Genomic DNA, 22,754 nt, shown 5'->3' with positions numbered 1-22,754 from the left:
TCTGTGATATTCTGAATCTTATTTAATAGAATCAGTTCATAGCAGCGAAACATAATTCTAAAGTTTTGAACATCTTTAAAGGACCCATACCAATTATAAAGGACCCATATAATTATATGCAAATCCTAGCATCCATCTCTAGTCCTTGAGCTGTGTTAAAGCTGCGAAGCCATTTTTCTTCTATCAAAAAATTATTTTTTTTTAAAGCACTATGTGGAAAAGCATAAATCAAAAAATAATCATTGCATTATATAGATTCCTCAGCTTCTCAGGACCCAAAGTATTGTCTCCTCACAACGGACTGAAAAGCTTGTGAATTTGGAGCTTGAGTGTTTTTTAACTGAAGAATAATGACCTTAAAACACATTTCACTGAACACAGTAGAAGACCGTCTGTGAGTATAACATTGTACTGCACCACATCCGGATACTCCTTATTCTTACAAACATTTTCAGTGTGGCGGAGTAACTGATTAGAGGTGTGTTTTCTGGACGTGGATGTGCTGCAGTTTGCTCTTTGCCCTTCAGCTTCATTCATCTGACTCACTGCACGTTTCGGTCTCTTACGCCCACGTGCTTTACAGCATGGAGAGCTGTGTGTGTGTAGGGTATAGAATAAGAGAGCAGCTTCTCTGTGGAGATTACAGTGAATTCCTGATAGGGAGCGGATTAAGTGGGTCATGGACTCTGCACAGTATGCTGTCATTATTGGTTTTCAGCTTGGAATTTTCTGCTGCACAAGCAGCACGACAAACAACATGATTTAATGTTATTTAAGAGCAAAGTAACTAATGTGTTGTTTATTGAGTTATATCCACACAACACAAGCACAATGCATCCAAGATTTTGTCGGTATTCTTTTTGCAAACGTTTAACTGAAGGAAAGCCATAGTTTAGTGGTAATCCAATTTAATATTTAAAATCATAGCATAATCAATAAACTCTGCTGCCCTTAACACAGCAAATTAGTTTTCAGTTCCCAGCTCAAGCAGGAATACCACTCGACAACATGCCTGCATCTGCGTTGGCCTATCTCTGAACTGATCTGTAACACCTTGACATACGACACCTGCGTAAGCCTTTGATGACATATGAGACCTTTATAAATGCTTATGTAGGTGTCATGTAGAATCACTTAATAATTAAGTGTGAATTTTAATTAAGGAAGTACCTGTGTGAAACACTGACCGCTGAAATCACGTTCATAGACTGTGTTAAATTAGACAGCCCCATTGAAGACCATCCTGTGAAAATGAATTAAGGCATGAGAACAAGATAATAAGGCAGAACGATAAAGTTACTTAAGGTGTGGGAATTAGATATTAAATGCAAGGGAACGAATCTGAGCCTAAATATTTAATGTGTATTAATAACATAACAAGGTGTGAGAACAAGGTACTGAATGCATGGGAGCGACTGAATAAAGTGGGGAAAAATGAATGCAAGGAACAACTTAAAGGAACACTACGTAATATTTTAACTTTAAAATGGCAGCTTCTGAATCTTTGTGATGCTGCACTGAGCTATAATATTGGAGAAAGGGCCTCTGTTGTTCCTACTTTGGAGCTCAGCACTGCAGAAGCTACACTATACATTTTTGAATGGGGTAGGAAACCAAAACCCTTCCCTCTGCCTCCCCATTGATTTCAGTACAGTGCTCTAAAAAATTACACTAGAGGAGTCCATGGAGCAAAAAACAAAAAAAAATTCTTGCCTCGTGTTTCTTTAAGGCGTTGTAACGAGATATTTTTCGCGTGGGAACTAGGTATTTACACATTCTGTTCCCACGCCTTGTTACATTAATTTATTAGGTAAGGATGTCAGGGGCAGGGCTCGGTGTTAAATAAAGATGAACCTCTGGCTTTATAAAGTGTCACTGCTGTTGTTATTGATTCTGAGTGTGAAAAAGGCTCGTGCCCTACGCCACGTCTCCAGGGAACAGTGAGAAATTCAGCTGCCATGGTTACCATATATAGAACTGTGTAAAGCGTGACGTAATGCGGTGCTCGTGCCCGTGGATGCATTACACACACACTATAAAGGAAGGGGGTGGGGGGCGTGCAGCGTGCTGTAATGTATTGCCAGCAGCAGCAGCTCTAGCTGGGACTCGTGCGCTTTTGCACATTGATCTGCGCCACGGAGTCATCGATCATCTGATCATCCGGCGCTTCTGAGGAAAGTAAACACTGGACGTACAGTGGTTGGGGGGTTTCAGTGACATTTTTCTGGACCGTTGTCGTTCCCTACGCGCACGTGTGGGGTCGCCATGTCTTCGGGGCAGTTTTAAATTCTAATTTGTGGACAAACGTAGAAACTCCTGCTGGAAGAAGTGGACATGGCCACAGTGGTGGAGAACCCAAGTAAGCTGCTCTTGCATTTCTTTACTGGTGTTGCTTTGTGTTTCACTATTGTTAAAATAACTGTGAAGAAGCAGACACCTAGAACTATTTAATATAATGTATAATTAGTTGTTAGTTGTGAATCGTGTCCACCCTATTTATTGCATTTTGCATTGTTTTTTTTGTTTTTGTTTTTTTTTTTAAACTAGAGTTCAGTTGAACACACCCTAGATTCCAATTGAGGTGGTTTATAGCTGCACACTGCTATAACAAAGAACTGAATTGAAAACACAAAAATGTCATTTAAAAGATGCAAGTTCCAATACGTCCTCCATTTTGCGGAGCTATTTATAAAATACTGCAAACGTGTCCTCTAATACACAGTGTACATTTGAAGCATAATGGTTGTATTAGCAGCCTCCTCATTCTGTTTTGTCTGTAAATGGTGCAGAAGTAGGTTTATGGGTGTACTGCTAGGATTCCTAGACTCCCAGTTAATTCTCCATCCTCTTTTAAAATTGCATTGACAAGCATCATTCCTCCTCAGGATGTTTTTTAATTAATGGTCACACAGGTTAAGCCTAGTCTTGGATTTAACTGCATGGTCAGTGGTGGATGCCAGTGATACTGGAAATGTATTATGTCCTTGGGCTCAGGCTTAATCTGTGTCTGGGAAACTGGCCAAAGTGTTCACATATATTCAGGTTTGTAGACAACAGCAGTTTTTCTAAAATCAAGCGCATTGAATGGGAGTTTCTCCTCTTTGCTGCAGCAACTAGATGTTGGAACATTGATTTAAGGTTTTGACTGCATTGGGCTTGTGGGATGATTAGTTTTGGATCATATGCCTCAACCAGAATTCCACTGCACCACATCCCTGGTGTCTTCATACCGCTCTAACCAACACTAGGCACTGAACACTGTGAGCTTAGATGGTCAGCTGCTCCAGAGTACTCTTGCCAGTGCTGTCTTGTGGAGCTTATACAAGCATCTGAACACCTGAGCCTACCTCAAATTAGCAGGGTTGCTTGGGGTGTGCTTTCTTTGCATCCAGAAGGCAATACCCCAGCATAGCAATACGGCAGAGTGTGTTTTTCCTCAGTTGCTTCCTGTCAAGTGTCAGTGTAGATTTAATGGAGATTTGAAAGCCTGTGCCTCCACTGGGATTAGTTCAAGTCAGAAAAAGAGGAAAAGCACATTGTAGCATTTTTTTTCCTCCTGGGTATATCAGACCTTGCATTCATTTGCATAAGTTTACACGTTAAATGCAACCCAGAGGCTGCTCAATGAAAAAGCATTCTCCTTCTATCAAGGTCTGTGTAATTTAACAAGTTTCTCCCTCTCTTCTGTCAAGATGGGGCATCAAAGAAAGACAGAGCGAGATTAGTGAAAGAGAGGAAAGAAGAGAGAGAGAAGATTAATGGTAAGTTGCCTGAGAGTGTTTAGCCTTTTAAAGTCTACATTACAGCATAAAAATATCTGCATTGCATAACAGTTCACAATTTCATGATGGACCCATTATGTGATTGTAGGTCGACTCAGTGTCAGCTCCTTGTTTTGACTCATTACTCATGAATTTTGATTGAAGACCGTGAGCTAGATATTTGCAGTAGTTATTTGTTCATTCTTTTCTAATGATGTCATCTAAAACAACTCGCCTTAACCCAGTCCGTTTCCTTAGGTAATTATGGATTATGTGACTGCTCACTGTAGCCAGAGCAGAAGGCGTGAGAGGTCCAGTGGCAGGTCTAACCGTATTAGCAGTTCCAGTAGGAGGTCAAGTGGTAGGGCTACCAGCACTAGAAGTTCCAGTGGCAGATTTACCAGCACCGGCAGGTCTGGTAGCTTATCCCATGGCAGGTCTGTTTGTGTTGACAGTTTTAGTGGCAGGCCACGTGGCACATCCAGTGGCAGGCCTATCAGCAGTGACAGGACCAGTGGTAGGTCTAAAATCAGTGTCAGTGGCAGGCCTAGCCCAAATGGCTCATGTCCGTGTGTGCAGCAGTTCGGGAGCATGAGCTGTGGGAGAAGGAGCTCCGGGCGAGACAGCAGTATGAACGCTCCATGGAGGAGAGAGGGAGACGTTTGGAGTTGCAGAAGCAGAAGGAGGCGCTCCGCCGGGTAGCCGCCCAGGAGAAAAGGAAGCAGCGTGAGGAGGATGAGAAGGTCAGTGGGCACCGCCCACTGTTTATTACCACACACCTTTGTGTTCATACTCGGTTTGAGTGGAATTTTACCTTTCTCCTAGATGTAGCCAATTTGAGCTTTGCTTTAGTTTTGCAGTCAAGCAATGCGGCTAATGTTGGTTTATGGGGCTTAGTTTGTAAATGTAGACAACTCCGAATCAGAGTAGCGATGAGTGGAGATGGGGAAGGCCCTAGAACATGAATGTCTCCCTAAAATATGGATTTGTTATTTACATTATTTGTTAGCTACCCCTGCCTTGGACATCCGATGCAAAATTATAAAGAAGGACACAAAACCTGATTAATATGAATGTCTGTGTTTTTTTAATCAGGCTATTTGTTATTGTCTCTCACACATGCATGTCAGGAAGGTTCCATGGGGTGTGGTGGGGGTTGATTTCATTGTGTTTATTGATTGAAAACATGTCTGTGGATGACCACCCCCCATGCTAATGATTGGTGACTGTGTGGCGTGACAGAATGACCTCACAGTTCCCGATATCCGCTTTTTGCTGAAGAGTCTATTAATCATAAGAACTGCTGACAAATTCATTCTTCCTTTACAATATAATGTGATGTATTTAATGAGTCATAGAATTGTATATGAATAAACATTGACAAATGAGATGATTTTACGACAGTACACTGGAAAGCTTCCACTGTTCTGAGGACTTTTCTGCTCTGTGTTGTCTGAGGTCTGTTCCTAAAGGATGACGCTTTAGTTCCTCGGTGTGTCAGTGTGGTGTGTCCAGTGGTGCAGTATTTCATGCAGTTGGATTTCTGTGGGGAAACGTCCTTGGAGGTTTAGTGCTGCGTCGGTCGAGTCTAACCTTACCCTAGATGACTCTGTTCTTGGCCAGGGTGCCACTTTAAATTGATTTTGTTTCTTCTGCAGTTGCATCAGTATATATCTGTATTCTCTGTTCTTGGTCCAGACAGTGCAGGTTAAATAAGTGAGATGTAGAAAAACACTTGGATTAGAGACAGCATGTTATATTAAAGCGATAGTTTATAGACATTAAATCATACTTATTCTACTTCACCACCTTAACATGTGTATGTGGTGGGTGTGTTTTCTTTTCTACCTGGCAACACTTAAAGCTGTATTCTGGTTTGATTGCTAACTTACTATGTTACTTGCTGATATTCAATGTTCTTTAGCACAACATTGTAACCTTGGTCTCATCACTTTGCTGGAATTCACAATTTTGTTTCCATTTTGTTCTTCCATTAATTCATTTTCTCCTGACACAATACCAGAATTGGTCAGATACATCCTACAGCTATCGTAAATCCCTGTGGTCTCTAAAAGTTTCCAGCAGAGCATTTTGCTAGTCTTTAAAATCAACATTAAATAAAAAAATAGAGGAAACCCCACTGTTGTTCCACTGTGGGTTGTGAGAGCTGATGTAGTTTCATGTACCTTTAAGTGGTAATCCCACCAGGGAAGTGCAGGTATTGAGCAAATTAAGTGGAGGAAATGGTTTCATTGAGTAGAGAAGAAGATGAGAAACAAAAGGCACAAACAGAGAGAGAGAGAGCGAGAGAGAGAGAGAGAGGGGGAGAGAGATACAGAGATTTGTTAATAACACTGATGCGACCGGTGTCATTTCCATAGCTACGGTGGTATGTATGGGTAACAGCAGGGGGAGGGGAGGGCGGGGTTTCCGCGCTGCTGATCTCTGTCTGGCTGCTTGCTCTTTTAGACACACTCCGTCACCTGAGAGAGGGGGGGAGGGGGAGGGAAAGAGCGAGAGAGAGAGAGCGAGAGAGAGGGAGAGCAAGAGAGAGAGAAAGAGAAAGCAGAGGGCAAGGCCCTTGTTATTTGTCAGCTGGTGGCGAGGCAGTCAGTGTGTGTTTGTGTGTGTGTCTGTGTGGTGCGCGTGGGGGGAGTGTGTGAGCCGACAGAGGAGAGGAGAACAGAGGCAGCCAGCTGGAGCTATGGAGCATCCTGCCTCGTCTCCCTCCTCCCGGCGCCGCAGCGACAGCTCGGTGAGAGAGAATCTCTTTTTCCCTGTTTTGGAACGGAATGAGCAGGAGCGTCTGGAGGCACTGATGCGTCGCTCGACTGATCGCGGCCTGCAGCCAGAGCAGAGGCCCAAACGCTGGACATGGGGCGGCCCACCTGGAGCCTGCGAGGGTGAGTCTGTCTCTGGGACGTAGTCGGGGTGTGGACATGAGCTCTGAGAACCTGAAGAGTGAGGGAGGATGGATGAGAGATGAGGAGAAAACAAGAGGGTGTGGAGGCTGCATTGCAGGGGGATGAACTATTGTTAAGTTTTTATGGATAATAAAGTTCTTGTGGATGTTTGTAACGTCTAACACATGCATGTGATCCGGTCAGTCCTTGTGCTGCTGTAACCTTGCGATTCCCTCCTGCATTGATCAAGTGCATGACTGTCTTTCTGTCTGCGAGTGGGTAAACGCAGGGCTGGGCTGAATAGTGTGGGTGGAACGGAAGCAACTGCAGACTCCAGTGCGACAGCAGCGGTTTAGGACAGTTGTAGCACCATAACAGACAGCAATAAAAGACACAGGACGCATAGATTGACATTTCTGATCCCCAAGGAGGAATCTGGGATGAAGATAAGTGGTTGCAGTCAGCACAACAGGACCGTATTAGCTATAGACAGGTCTGTGTTATTTACAATAGGCCAATATTAGCTGCAGACAGAACCAAAGGACAGTGCAGACACTAGCACAGGACTCTCTTAGTTACAGTTAACCAGCACAGATATATGTGCGTTACTGATCTCTGAGAGGAAACCTGGGATGAGTCTAGGAGGTCGCATACAGTTCCATAGGAGACTACCACTTGATGCTGTTAGCTGCACACAGCAACATAGGAGAACACCATGGGGCAGATTATCTACTGGAGGTAACACTGGCTACAGACAACAGTGTAATATAATATTAGCTACCAAATATAATAAAAGACACCACTGTTACTGTCAGAGAATATAAGCCACAATGCTATACGACAACATCAGCCAGGGATAGCACCATGGACAGCTGCGCTTTTGTCAGAACTGGGGTGGTGTCAGTCTGTAGCTAATATCTATTCTCACTGCAGAGCAGCTCTAGGATCTTCCCTCCACCCAGGACTAAGACCACCACATTCACCACCACCCCTCCAAACTCAAGGTTAGAACCGACAGCAGCTGATTAGCAGCCCAGGCAGGCACACGCACGTCTCCAGCCATCAGCTCAGGCTCCTCCGGGGAGGTTCAGGCAGTTTCAGCTGTAGAACAAACACCATAAACTATGGTGTGATTCGGTCCCCACCTCCCCCCGCACATTATTTACTGCGTAGGTAAACAACCTTTACTCTGTCACAGTATCAGTGCCTGCCTGATATCTCCCCTATTCTCAAAGCACTGAGCCAGTAGAGTTTTTCCTTTTGATGCTTGTAATAGCATCTCCTCACCCTCACATAGGAAACTCAGATAAATCGACCCGTGTGCTTTTCCACGGGAGGGAAGCAGGAAGAGATGCAGGAGCACCACCCAAACTCGGTGGTGCATTCATAATGACATTAATTATTTACACAGGCCCAGAGAGAATGTCCCACCAAAGCCTGGTTCGACATGTTAGAGAATGATGGTGGACGAGAGGAAATTAGCTAGCAAATGCTAATCAGTAAACTCATATACGAAGAGATGTGTGGTTGCTTCTAGAACAGCTGCTCTGAGCTCTGTTAAACTTGATCTGATCAGCATTGCAGGCATGCTGTGCTTGGGGCTGTGTGTGTTTTTTTATTATTATTATTAACCTGATCATATTACCACTCTGCTTTGCTTGATGCATAAAATGCATTTACTTGCTCTACCTCAGATGCACTGGCTGTCTGTCAGAAAGCTCACCCTGCTTTTGCTGACAGTGTGTATCAACGAGTTTAATTTTGGAAACAGTTCGCAGTGAAAAGAGCACTTTCAGAGTGACTGGACAAATGATCATTGTGAATGTGCAAAATCTGGAGTGCGATTGTATGTTTACGAATGTGTGAGAGAGTGTGACTGTAGCTTTGTCTATGCCGATGCTTCTTTTCCAACATTTTGAAGGCAAAAATAACTTGGCTTTATCAGAAACCCAGAGTAAAGCATTGCCTTTCAAATGCAGCATCCACAAAATAGTATTTTACCCATTCATAGCGAATTCTACATATTGGGCACAATAAATAGACATTTACATGTATAACACTGGGTAAATATCAGAGAATGTCATTTATATATCATTTATTTGATATACAGACAGGGGTAATTATCACTGGAGCCGAAATGTGACTCTTAACAACCATGCAGCATCTGGTGTCGCATTAAAAACAGTATCCACTGGACAAACAGCAACACAAGCTTTTACCTTTTGGAGAATATCAAGCTCCAGATCTTTAAAAAAGAAAAACAAAAACTGCTTCTAATAATCCTTCCACTGGGTCTGGAAGGACATCTAAGAACAGGGAGTAGGAAAAAATGAAATTTTATATTACAGATGCTGCTGATGTTAAGATATTGCTGATAATGTTCATCCTTTAGCTGAGACGTACCGGGTTCAGCATTATCCTGTGGGAAGATGTGCAGAAAACCTTTCCATGAGCCGCTGTTATTCCCAGAACATTGGACTGAATGGGTTTGGCATATATTGGATGATGAAGCACAGAGAACGTAACCAAATTACTAAGACATGACTTTGTAGCCATGCAGAAACATCTCAGAAGAATTTCACCTGAAAGAGATGGACACCGTAATAAAGGCAACAGGCAAAATGACTTTTATTTCAGTCAGTTGTTGAGAGAATACATGTTTTCTCTGGGTTTTTCCTGATGACAGTCCATTTAGTCTGGAAATGAAATAAATTGCCTTCCACAACCTTTAAATGTTCCCCTCTCTTCAGTATCCTGTGATGAAAAATACTGCATTCCAGTGCCACCCTGCCATCTCCCTCTCTTCCATGACTGCTTAGTCCTGCTTTGTACCCACAGCAAAACCAACCAGAACCCCTCCCCAACTATTTTGGAGTTCACCTCCCCTATCTCCAGCTCAATTTTGGGCGTGGTCCATGTGCACAAAATGAAGTGTATATAATAGTGACGTGTAAATACATCTACAGTAAAAATGTATATTTGTTTACATATATATAAAATACATTTTAGAGATATGAGGCCATGTTATGAAAAGCTAGACAAACTGTGTGTGTGTGTGTCTGTTTTGAAGGAGTGAGAGTGAGTTAGAGAATCCATTTGTCCTGCTGAAGCTCATAAACCTATGCTTTCTCTGCTCTGCTTCACCTGCTGCACAGGTGTTCCTAAGATAGCCCCGTCCACTCCTGCTGCTTCCGCCTCGCTAGCCAATGATCCTACTGCTCTGCCTTCTGCCAACCAATCCAGGACCGGTACTGAGCTCCTGCTGCTTTATCCATCATCCATTTACTGTTTCCTTTTATTCTACCAGTCACAGAGATTGTTAAGCGTTTGTGCGTGTGTGTGTGTGTTGTGCATGGATCACGTGTTGTTTGTAAGTGGTCTTGTATTGTGTTCTTTTCCTCTGAGATGGGGTTTCTGGCTTGGACTTTATTAGGAGTGTAGAAATGTTTCAGTGCATCATGTATTGTTAATATATTTTCGCTGTCCAAACAAAACCATATAAATCTATTTTGTCAGATTTTCCTTTTTCTACATCACACCAACACATCAGCTGCTATTTACATAGATGGATCAATAGAAATGTTCTTAAATCACCTAAAAGCCACTTTACATTAACTTCCATTAACTGTGGACCTTTTTGGTATCTCACAGATGTACAGAGGGCTGGACAATAATTGACATGAATATATATCACAATATAAAATGTTCCAATAACAATTATATGATTTTTTTACACACATTTTCAATATTTCAATTAGGGCAGGGCAATTGATCAAAATTTAATTGAAACTGACATTCAGAACTTCTAATCGACATAATCTTGTCTATATCGATTATATAATGGTTTTTATTTTAATACTGATATGTCCCCACTGTGTGTTCATGTACTGTGTCTCTTAACTCAGACTACCACACTGTAGTCACATGATTCTGACCCTGTCTGCCACATGGGAGCAACATGGAGGAGAACCTAAATGCTGAGACTGACCGAGCGACTCGAGCAGTTCATACCAAAGAACATCACAGTGTGTGTGGTTTGGACGTGTTGTGTTTTGACATTAATTAAGAAGACACTGGACAAAAAGAAGTCAAATGTAAACAATGACCAAAAAAAAAAAAAACAGTTTCAACAACCAAACCACAATTACACAACAAATATGAACAGTGCTCAAAAAACAAGAGAGGAACAAGCTCCCAACAACATTAGAAAAAAATATCCCAGCTTTTATACTGGAGCATACTGGAGTCACTTAACTATGAGGGTAAAAAATACAAAAACAACATAATCGTTCATTAATCGTAATTGTGGTAAAATGTACATGAAATCATGATATTGATTTGCGCTCATATCGCCCAGCCCTAATTTTAATATATATTATTTACAGCATCTGTCACTGAACAACGGTCATTACAGGGTGCTTTCTTCAGTTCATTGCACTCATTTTAAAGTTATTTTAAAAATATTAATATTGAAAAATACAAGATGTTGTTTGATGGTGATGTCATGTTGCTTTCTTTGGCTTTTTTATTATTCATATCATATTGCCATTGGAATTATATCATATTGACAGATATTAAGAAATTAAATATATTGAGATATAAAATGTGGCCATATCATGGTCTATATCATTTTTTTGGGCATCAACAATTTGTTAATACAGTGGAACCTCTACCTACGAACTTGTTCCGTTCTGTGACCCGGTTTGTAAGTGGAAAAGTTTGTTTCTCAAGTAAATTTTCTATGGAATCAGATTTGTGCCAAAAAGAATCACACAAAAAAATTCATCTCAAACCTAAAACATATAATTTTCAAACAAAATATCCAGCTCTGACCTTTCTGCTCCATGGTTTTAGTGCGTGAGCTCTGAGTTCTGCGCGTGCTCTCTGAGTTTTGTGCGCCTGATCCCTGAGTTTTGCGAGCAGTTTTGGCACAAAGCTCTCACGTGGGCGGGACTTCTCAGTGGTGCCTTTCCATTGGCTAATGAGTTTGTGAGTGACAACTCAGTGACCTGAACGTTGTTCACGACTCTGAGGAGTGTGTATTCGGCTTTGGGATTCCGTTTTTGCAGAATATAACGCTTTTACGCGCTGAATATCTCTGATATAATTTCCTCTTTCATAATATTTAAACAGATAGTTCTTTTGCTTGAACTGTATACTGTTAGAACAATTTGACTTCTTGTTTATAAATATTAGCATTAATAATCATCGTTATTATTAATAATTCATTATGGTTAATAATGATTCATGATGTATTAATTATTCACATTTCCTCTCAAAATCCAAAAATGACAGTGGAATTTTCAGAAGTTTGATACAAATTTATTAAATTTGTAGTCATTAAAGGAGCGGGAACACTTGTCAGTGATGTTTCTCTTTTCTCTGAGACCTCCTCCTGGAACAAAATGCACATAAGGCATTTGTTAAAAACAGATTAACTGTGATCTTCAAAATAAAACTTGAGCATTTAAACCGTCTAACAGTGATTACGGGAAAGGGAAGGCCCTCTATGTTAGTACACGATGGGTTTCTGAAAAGAAAATCAAGCACTCATAAATAATATTTTACAAATAAACAAATAAACGCTCATTTATTCTGTTTCACCCTGAGTACACAGACATGGGTGTGCATTTACCTCAGATCAGTATCTGGTAATGAGAGACAAACAGGTTTGTTTTTAAAGTAAAATCTTTAATGCTTTGATTTAGACAGAACATTACCTCAATATCTACATTGATTGTCGGAGTTTGCAGGTATTTCATAGTTTTTAAACAGTAAAGAACAAAGAGAATTCGTGTTTGTGTAAAATCACTCACAATGTTGAAATCTTTCCTGTCTCTCCACTACTGAGCTGCAGCGAATACCTTGGGCACTGAGTTGTCACTCAAAAACTCATTAGCCAATGGGAAGGCACCACTGAGAAGTCCCGCCCACGTGAGAGCTTTGTGCCAAAACTGCTCGCAAAACTCAGGGATCAGGCGCACAAAACTCAGAGAGCACGCGCAGAACTCAGAGCTCACGCACTAAAACCATGGAGCAGAAAGGTCAGAGCTGGATATTTTGTTTGAAAATGATAAGTTTTACGTTTGAGATGATTTTTTTTGTGCGATTCTTTTTGGCACAAATCTGATTCCATAATTTTCCCCATTTAAAATAATGGAAAAGCAATTAATGCGTTCCAGCCCCCACTCCGAAAGTCACCCTTTTTGCACTGATATATGTTTACAACACTCTCAAATTAGTAAAAAAATACATGTAGCATTACTAAAAATAAAAAAGAAATACAGTGGTAACAGTAATAAAAAAGAAATAAAAAAGTTTTAAGTGGTTACACATCGCTACCTTGAAGACGTGACGACTGGCTGGAGGAGTAACACAGGCACTGGCTGTATGACGGGAGGTGGGGGGAGGGTGGAATAACGGAGAGTAGGTGGGTGAATGTGGGGAGACGAAGCGTAGATACGGCTTAACTTAGCACGAATTTTGATGTCTGCTATTTATACTAATGCTAAATTGCTAAAGCTACAATTTGCTAATCTTAAAAGCTCACTCAAGTTTGGGCGCTGGGAGACTCGCCTATTGGGGTCAGTGGCCATTTCCAGCCGCCGGCTCGGCGGAGGCTCGGGTTTGTTTATAGAGTCATGGTTCGTTGGTGGAGGCAAAAAATATTCAAATGCCCGGTTCGTATCTTGGAAAGTTCGTTAGTAGAGGTTCCACTGTAGTTCCTTCAGTAACATTGGGGGGTTCTCTGTGTTTTAATAAAGACTCTAAATAACAACATATTACTTGATTCAAATAGAATCAGTGCCGAATCTGAAGTATCATGATGCATTGAATCATTTCTAAAAAAAAAACATCCGTACATTTTGTTGTCAGATACATGAGGTCAGAAATTTACATATATCATAGTTATCATTTTTTAGCATGCATATTGTCCTTTTATGTCCGTTCCATAAAGCTTGTTGACCTGGATGGTGCGCCGATGGGAAATCTGAAACTGCTCGTTATTTATTTATCTACTCATTGATTGGTATTAAAGGGCAATAGCTTGTACTTTTCTTGCCCCTAACATAGCACATTTTATGAAGCTAATACAGTCACTAATTTATTTGGAATTAAGCAGGCTCTCCTGGTATCTCTACTTTCAAAACTGAAATGTGTAAACTATCTCTGTTCTGATTGGCAGTGTGGGCTGAACACTTATTTCAATGTAAAAGGGTGGGGTTACACTAATGGACAATGTATAGGCAGATGTTTGAAAATGTCCTTTTTTGTGATATCACAAAAGCAGTCTGTTTTGAAGCTGTATCATTGATCAGGAGAAGCATAATCAAATTCCAAAATTTTATCAGGACAGAGATCACATAGCTGAACCTGCAGCTGTTCTGTACCCCTTCCTGAGGTGAAGAAAGGGCGGATGTGAAGGTGATCTTAAATTGGGATTGGCCCAGGAGCCGCAGTGCTCCAGTGCTGAAACAGCAAGAGGTTTGAGGGTAAAATCGGGGTGGGGGGGCCTAATTTGTTGCGCATTGTAAATGCAACCCCACGTCCTGCATTATCATCTCTCTGAGCAACAACACACAGCAGATACCAGCCAGCCTCTTTCTGTCATTCCTTCACACACACACAGACCCCTCTTACACTGTCCTGGTTGTGAGAACACATTGTATCTCCAAAATGGTAACATTAAAGGAGTTTATTTTGCACAAACATAATATAGACATGAGGTTTTCTTATGACAGCAGCGATACAGTCACAAACCCTCAGGACATTTGTACAGAATTAGTGTCTGCTTCGCTCCAGAAAGCCTTTCATCTTTACAGATTTGAACAGAGCAGTCAACAGCTAATTACAGAAAGACCCATCTGGCGTTTCTCCTCAGAATGGACTTGTATCCGTGAGTGTTGTTCTAGTCTGTGGGCGAAAGCAGCATCACATTAATGTTGGTCTTCTAGTCCACATTTCTCTCAAGTGCTATATAAAAGAGACTGAAAAAAAAAGCATTACACTTATTTAAATAGAACAGAAGTAGTTAAATGTGGGCCCAGATCTCATAATCTTTCTCCTTTTTCTACTTCTTCCCTTCTCTGAAATTTCCCATGATGCTCTCCTCTACGTTATAAGACTTTATGATTCCACCTGAGTCTCCTGATTCAGCTCTGATCAAAAGCCTTTCCTCCTCCTCCACTGCTCTAGTTCAAACAACAGAGAAAGGCAAGTCAGACTGTCTTCACTATTGACTTCTATTAATGCTTGCCTCTGTCTCACCTCCTTACCTTTCCTCCTGTGTGACCTGACCCTCCAGTGTCTTGTCTTTGTTCTCGGTTAGCCTCTCCCAGCCCCCACAGATCCCCCTACAAGGCCTCACCCAGCAGGGCTGACCGCAAGAAGACCAATGGAGTGTCTGGTGGGACTTTGGATGAGTCTCAGAATGGCGCTATCACTCCCAGAACCCCCCAGGTCAGTCAGTCACTACAGTGGATGTGTCATGAGTCTGATAGACGGATTCTTTTTTAAAAGCGGTTTTGCACGCAGCTCATAGAGTTACATTCTGTGCCCATCACTGTGGGACATAAGCCACAGAGGAGCTGGTCTCCTAGCAACAGGCCTGCTCTGATGTCCAGCTTCAAGTCTTGTGTATTTTTTTGGCTTTGAAGGGAGCCACACATGCACACCGGCAAATGTTCAGGTTTCAATACTGGAGCTAATATGTTTGAAATGTGTTTTGGAATACAGACAGAAAGGCCAGGAGGAGAGAGGGGCTTCAATAACGTTCTGATCGACCCCACGGCCAAACACCTTGAATCTCCCACGACTCCCACCAAGAGCTCAGCTCGAAAGAATCCCAGCACACCAAAAAGGTCTCCTTCTCTTTCAATCTTCTCTGTCTCTGCCTAACTACGTAGGCCTGCGTTGACTCTATTAGAAATGTCAACCCTTTACGTAGGTTCTGAGGTGTCCCTTTAGCAATGAGGGTCAGGGAAGAAGAGACAGATAAATTGTGATTAATGGCGGGCTATAGTCATACACAATTGGAGTCTCTCACACACTTTGCACTCTACTCTACTCTGCACTGCACATCTATGGTTTGACACACAATCCATCGCAAATTTTACTTGGTTATATTGTAGTGTTATCTCTGTATATATTTTTTCTTATTATCTATTTGAGATCTATTTTTTGCACATTTCCTTAATTATATTACATTATTATCTCTCTCTCTCACTATATACATATTGTTATATGAGAACTCTATTTACTTATAACGTATATACCTTTATTTTCAGTCTCTTGTATTATATGTTACATTTTTAAGGATTTCTGTTTTTTTTCATATAAATGATTAGTCTTCAAAGCATTTTATTACTAGTTGTATGCAGGTGACGTATAACCTTTCATTTGATGAAACAACCACTGAGTCTGTTACACAGCCAATGTTATTTGACATAAAATGGCCAATGAAATGTAAGGTTTTTGTTCTTTAACATGTGGCTAAGTTTATATCTGTCCATTAAAAATTCAGGACCCTGTTTTTAATGTAGAAGTTGTTACTGTTTCCCTTATTAAAACAGTGATGTGCTAAGACTTTAGATATATTTAGCTCAGCTAAATATAACTCAGCTTCATGTTCATTGAAGTGCCTTCCTTTTTATGAATAGCAGGTCTTCCATAAATAATGATTTGTCAGGTTTCATTTTCTAAACTTAAACTCATATTGAGCCCAGGGGGGGTAGAAAGGTTCGAGTGCTGATGAGTGCTGAGATCACAACAAAGGACATAAATACAAAGCAGGTTCTCGAAGCAGTACTGGTTTGTAGATGAAGGTATATGATGGTCGAGAGAATAAATAATTCCTAACCGTTTCATCTTTTGCAGCAGTAATTTTGTATTTGTTCTTCTGTGTGATTATTGAAGGTCCAAGTCGTGTAGAAGCCGTATTCAGTCTCCCGGTTCCCCTGGACAATACCCCACCTCCCCCATGAGGCACAGAGCCACCACCCCCAGTGCAGACGGCACCAAGAGGTGGGAGGGAGAGGAGAAAATAGTCGAGAGTAAAGGCTACAGCACTTTGGAGAGGAAAACCTCCCGAACAGAGAAGATACCAAAATCCGCGAGCAAGGAACTGGGCCATAATGCAGGTAAAGTGTGAGCTCTTCTGCTGCTGAGAACACTGTGATGTCATGTTGGGAGGTGAATGGTTTATCAGATCAACTGTGCTTCTGTCTCTCCCCTTCTCTCCACTCTTTTGTGTCTATCAGAGTCCCCGGTGACGCCCACAGGTAAAGCTGGCACCACCGACGCTGAGGAAGCCTCCAGGCTGCTGGCAGAAAGGCGCCGTCTTGCTCGGGTACAGAAAGAACAGGAGGAAAAACAACGAATGGAGGAAGAGAGGTGAAAATAATCTGCATTTGTACTTTAGATGGATTTGTGCATTTCTGCTTGTGTCTGTTCAGTCTACAAGATTAATCCCTATTAATAACAATATTAATTAGAATGCATTAATATTAATTTGGTTGCAGATAAAATCATATACAAAAAAATATGTAAAATATTCCATGCCAATCCATTAAAGCTTCTCATAGGGCCCACCTCACTCTCTTCCTACTGGCAGCCACATCATTTCTATTGTTCCAATCCTACAGCTACACCCTAAGGTTGCTGTGGCCATTCATTATCCGATCAGCAACCAGCTACCCTTAACATCTACGAGTACCCAAACCACTCACTGCATCACTAGGGGTCATCAGGTAGGCACCTCCCCTTGTCACTGAATTAAGCCCAAGACACCTCCAGATGGCGCAACAGTGAAGTCTGACGTCCCAAACCCACCCCCCTCCAAGCTAGCTTTTACAGTCCTACCTTACCCTTAAGTATCAAAAACTGTAAATCCACACTGGTCTCCCTGGTGACTTAAGCTGTACCTAGCCCCTCTGGCACTGTTAATGCATGCTCAGTGCCACAAGCTCCATGTGATCTCTATAGTATGATGATTTCAATGTACTAGTCTTATACACCTTCTGGTTTCAGCTTAGTAAATTAGTTGAAAGCTATAGAAAATGGGTTCATAATGCACCACAAAAGAGATATAGGTGTCAGGAATTCTGATGTGGCACCAGCACTCTCTGATGCTGTCAAAAATATGCAGGGTGTGGCTCTGTATCATTGTGAATCAAGAATGGATGTCCCTCAAAAAGTGAACTAGATTTCATCTAGAATGCAGCAAATGTGACTATATTAGCAAACAGTGCCTTCAATTCTGCAAGTTTCAGATACAATTAACCCTAATGCCTTTAAACCCTGGTTTTGTAACTTAACACTTGTACAAGCATAAAGTACAATATGATCTGTAGCACGACGAATCAAAGAAGAATAAATAATCCATGTTACTGTTTGTTATTCTTATTCTTAACTATTTGTGTAGGCTGAGGGCAGAGGAGCTCCAGAGGAAGCAGACGGAGGAGCGCGAGAGGCAGGAGCAGGCAACCCGCCGAGCTGAGGAAGAGAGACAGAGACAAGAAGAAGAAAGAAGGCAGAAAGAAGTAGATGACAGGAGGCAGAAGGAAAGGCGTTTGAAAGAGCTCCAGGACCAACTGGACAGAGAGGTCAGTGACCAGGGCCAGTCACCCGACACATCATCCTCTATAAATACGGACTGTGTGAGTGAATAGAGCGGTGATGTCAGTGTGTGTCGTTTTATGACAGAGGGAGGAAGCCTTCCAGAGAGTACAGAGAGAGGCAGAGAGAAAGCAGAGAGAAAGAGAGCAGCTGAAATTGCAGGAAGAGCAAGAGAGACTGCAGAGAAAGAAGGTGAAGATCTCTGCACTCACGCACTTTCACACAGTAAACATCTGATGATCAACATTACTCAACAGCTAGGATTCCTGATGACAACTCGAAAGGATAATCTGCCTCTCTCTATATATATCTGTGTGGATAGAAAGGTCTTCTTCTCTCCCATCAGTGTTAGTTGATGTAATAGAATTTTGCAGTTAGTGTTTAATTTGATCAATGACATCGCAACAGCAGCAGTTTGAAAAGATGCAGTAGTTATTTAAGTGTCCAGGAGGCAGCATATTCTCTTTGGCATCTCTTTTGGGATCGACAAGGTGAAATTTGGTTTAAAAACTGTTCAACTTCTTCTACTCTTTTGATCCGTGTTACAGTTGTGTAGTACATTTACAGCAGGCTTAGGATTCTGTGGTTAGACCTCAAGTAACTGATTATGCTTTTGTTAAACTGGTTATTCTCACAGCGTATTGAAGAGATCATGAAAAGGACGAGGAAAAATGATACAGAAACAAAGGTATGATCTTTACAGGCATCTTTAAGATATAATAGCGCGAGATGTGACAGTAGCTAAAATGCTGTTTGTTTTTTATTTGAACAGAAAGATGAGCTACACCTTGAGGCCAGCTCCCCCATGACCCCGATAGTTTTAGAACCTGGAGGTGAGCGAGTGACTCCCTGCTACTCTTTTATAATTCACTGTAGAAGAATTCTACTGTAATTCCCTGTTTAGGTAATACATTATATCAGATTCTCTAAGTACCAGTATTTAAAGAGAGTAAAAGGCTGTACAAAGTTTTTATCTTACTATTTTTCATGCAAAGATTAGATATTCAAACACTGAGAAATTGACCTTGGTTTCCTTGGTTAAACAGTTCAACAGAGAAGTGAATTTTTGCAGTCTGAGAGATGAGAACACACTGTGGTTTTTTTCATTATAGATGGTGTACTAATTAATGATGTGCCTGAGAGCGCCACATTTCTTGAGGTAAAGAACAGTAAGGCCCCCTCTTCCATCTCTGCTGGCTCCCCTTTAATAAACCTGGAGCCACTGGAGGCAAAGAGCACTGCAGCAGATGATCTGTCTGATGGGGTTCAGTCCATGGATGTCAGGTCAGCCTTCCCTGCCACAACAGGACCTCGTATCTTCAAATTGTAAATTCATGGAGCAAATGTACACCTGTTACTAGATAATGTGTCACTGATATGAAGCTCTGAATGAACATCCAAAAGTTGTTTCACAACCAAAAACAAGAAATTGAGTTTATTTAGAAATAAAATGTATTTTAGATCTACAATGAAGGATTCTGATTCTTCCTCTTCCACCAGCCCAGTGTCCAGAGATGAACCGGTCTATTCTCCAGTCAGCGAGGGCTCGCAGAACGCGATGAGGAACAGCCAGGTTCTGGATAAGCTGCTGGACCTCACTGGACAGCCATCATACCCTAAAGCTTCTGCTGGAGCAGCGCTTGGAGACTGCAACAAAAACCTGATCCAGGGCTTCAGCAGCGCTGCTGCAGACTCAGCTCTCATCCAGAGCCACGCTCCCACCATGGAAAAGCTCAGCATCTAGAGCCACAGGTGACCATTACAATGGTCATTAAATCCTTTACACCAATCCCAATAAAAATTATTTACATTTTCTTATAAGTAATAATCCAGATTTTTGAATTGAGGGGCATTGATGAGATAATGGTTAGAGAAGCAGGCTTGGGACCAGAAGTTCTCCATTTTGACTCCCTCAACTGGAATGAAAATTAGAGGGAATGAGGCAATGAGGGAGCAGCACTGTCTCCTCCCTCAATAGGAGCAAGGCACCTAAGTCCATTACTGCCCACTGCTCTGAGTATGTGTGCTCATCATCCCTAAGGCAGTAGTGTGTGTGTCTGCCTTGGCTGGGTTAAATGCAGCCCACAATGTCCACATTTTCGTTGTACGTTTTGCAATAACAATAAAATCACATTTACATTTCTATGTTCAAAAATAGACTGGAATATTCCTAGTATAATTTCAATTGTACAATTTCTTGTATAATTTCACCCTATATGAGAGCTGCAGTTCCTGCTGTGTCTCATTATTTACTCTACATCACACACTCCATGAAAAACGCATTTAAAACATACAAGGTTAGTTTTAGTAGGGTGACCAGATCTGAGATGGTCACCCTACGACTACTGACGTGCAGACTGACCAATTAAATGTTTACAGAGAAGGTTATCGACCAATAACGGTAGCTCTACAGTCAGACCGTCCAATCAGAAGATTTTAGGCTACTTCACCACGCCCCCTTTTCCACTCAAGCGAACCAATCGGAGTAGGGGAGGGCGGGACTAGTTTGCGAACGAAACCTCTAGAAATTCTATGTAAGCTCTAGAAAAACAAAATCCCGGACATTTGTGAAATTCCGGCCGGACATTTTTTTTAAGTCTAAAAAAGAGGACATGTCCGGGTAAAAGAGGACGTCTGGTCACCCTAATTTTAGATATGCTTAGATTTAAATGTCAACACGCACTGCTAATAAAAATATAATTCTCATGCTTTTCTCACCTTTTTACATATGTGTGATTTTCTTGTTGTATTCAGGACACAGTGGTGTCGCTGCCTGGTGAGGAATGGTGTAGGGTCTTCGAACGAAAGTCAGTCTATTGTGCCTCAGTTCCAGCTTTTTCAAGCTTCTCCATGAGAACCCCTCTTCACCCTGGAGCCTGAACCACGGAGAAGGAGCACTGAATGTTGTATGATTTGTTAACTCAGAAGCACTCCCTTAAACATAGAATAAAGCTTAGCCTTTCCTCCATAGATATTCCATTGTAGTAAAAGTGAGGGAAGGCACCTGTAATATTGCAGTCTTCTAGTTCTTTATATTCCTGTATACACCGTAGCGTTTTCATGAGTGGTAAAAAAAAAAAAACACCCACACACACGAGGCTTGTAGCAACTCGATGGAGTTTTGTATATTTGCCGCAGGAGCACAAATGACCAGCAGAGGCCGCTGTGTGTATCTGTGTGTAGAGTATGTTCAGTGTGATGTGTCGTATTGCTGAGATTTACAAACAGTAAATCCAATATTTCTCCACTTTATCTCAATAAAGCATCATAGGCTACTGCTAGATGTCAACACTTCATGCAAACGTATACTATTATCCATAAAGATATGAGAAAGCCCTCTTCTCACAAAGCTCCACTGAGGCCACAAAGATTGTAGGAAACTTCAACTTTGAGTGGCCACTCAAGGAAGGAGAAAGATTTAAAAAATGAATTTAGTGAACATGCAAGAAAGAAAGAAAGAAAGAAAGAAACCAGGAATTTGAAAAAAAAAAAAGTTTACAAATAAGAAAATATATAATTAACAATTAAAGAAGTACAGAAAAATGAAATTGGTAAAAATGAATCAAACAAAATTGAAATATCAAAATTCTAAAAACAGTAAATAAATAAAATAAAATAGTAATTGATGCCAAAAAAGAGAAAGAAGAAAGAGAGAGGAACGATTGTCAAAGAAAGTGAGAAAGAGCCTGAAAGGGGGAGAAAGACAGTGGCTGTGAAGTGTTTGTGTTACCTCCTGAAGGAGTAACACTGCTCATTGTTTGCTGTTGCTGTGGTGTCTGTCGAGGTGTTGATACTCCAGAAATACGCTGTGAAAAATGCCAACCAAGCAGCGCAGGAGAATCCCAGTAACTGGACATTGTCCATGTGTACATTATTTCCACTGTAACTGCTTAGGGTGATAAAGCAGTGCTAAAGCTGTACAGTAAGTGAGTGGAAAAGCCCCCTGTACTGCAGCATCATGAGGTCATAACCTGTGCAAAAGACTCTGTTTATGCAGTCTGGTGTTTACTCAGGATGTTGTGTATATTCAGAATCGTGCATGTGAGCTCAGTCATTCTTATTCCTGGTGTTTTTCAGCAGTTCTGTGTTTGGTGGTTTGGTTTTTATGAAGTGTACAGTGCTGTCATGATACGACACTCCTGATTCAGTCAAACGGTTAAGGACAAAATATAACATTCCATGTAAGATTGGTTCCCCTCTGTCTCTCTCTCTCTATCTATCTCTCTTTCTCTCTCATTCTTTGGACAGGTGTTAGGAGTTAAGGGAAAAGGAGCTCCCTATCATTTCAGAGTTTACAGAAGACAGAGGAAAGGATCAAATTCATTGTCATTTTCAAATAAGCCAGTTGTTTCATGGTGATAAATGGTGCATGGATCAAATGCTTTGGAGCTGCAGAAATATGGGATACTACAACAACAATAAAGTATAAAATTATAGCCATGTCCATTTGGTGCTTGGTTCTTTAATAAGAGAT

At 41.3% G+C, this 22,754-nt stretch overlaps 1 protein-coding gene across 4 annotated transcripts; it reads left to right on the top strand.

Annotated features, from left to right (window-relative positions):
- The first annotated feature begins 2,053 nt into the window (after positions 1 to 2,053).
- Positions 2,054 to 21,171, top strand: map7d2b (MAP7 domain containing 2b). Of its 4 annotated transcripts, none has more exons than XM_066661915.1 (17): positions 2,054 to 2,359; positions 3,693 to 3,761; positions 4,344 to 4,504; positions 6,562 to 6,664; positions 9,820 to 9,912; positions 14,789 to 14,878; positions 14,994 to 15,124; positions 15,401 to 15,525; positions 16,580 to 16,803; positions 16,924 to 17,056; positions 18,087 to 18,267; positions 18,368 to 18,472; positions 18,918 to 18,968; positions 19,053 to 19,113; positions 19,393 to 19,606; positions 19,781 to 20,032; positions 21,035 to 21,171. In XM_066661915.1, exons 1-16 carry the CDS (start codon positions 2,335 to 2,337, stop codon positions 20,022 to 20,024), a joined length of 2,010 nt encoding a protein of 669 aa, XP_066518012.1. In that variant the 5' UTR covers positions 2,054 to 2,334; the 3' UTR covers positions 20,025 to 20,032; positions 21,035 to 21,171. The 4 variants fall into 4 exon arrangements, with proteins under 4 accessions (XP_066518012.1, XP_066518086.1, XP_066517931.1 ...); XM_066661989.1 differs by having other exon boundaries at positions 4,341 to 4,504; positions 19,393 to 19,564; XM_066661834.1 differs by having other exon boundaries at positions 4,341 to 4,504.
- The last annotated feature ends 1,583 nt before the right edge of the window (positions 21,172 to 22,754 follow it).

Source organism: Hoplias malabaricus, chromosome 1 (genome assembly GCF_029633855.1).
Source record: "Hoplias malabaricus isolate fHopMal1 chromosome 1, fHopMal1.hap1, whole genome shotgun sequence".
NCBI lineage: Eukaryota > Metazoa > Chordata > Actinopteri > Characiformes > Erythrinidae > Hoplias > Hoplias malabaricus.
This window is presented reverse-complemented; position numbering and strand designations above follow the sequence as displayed.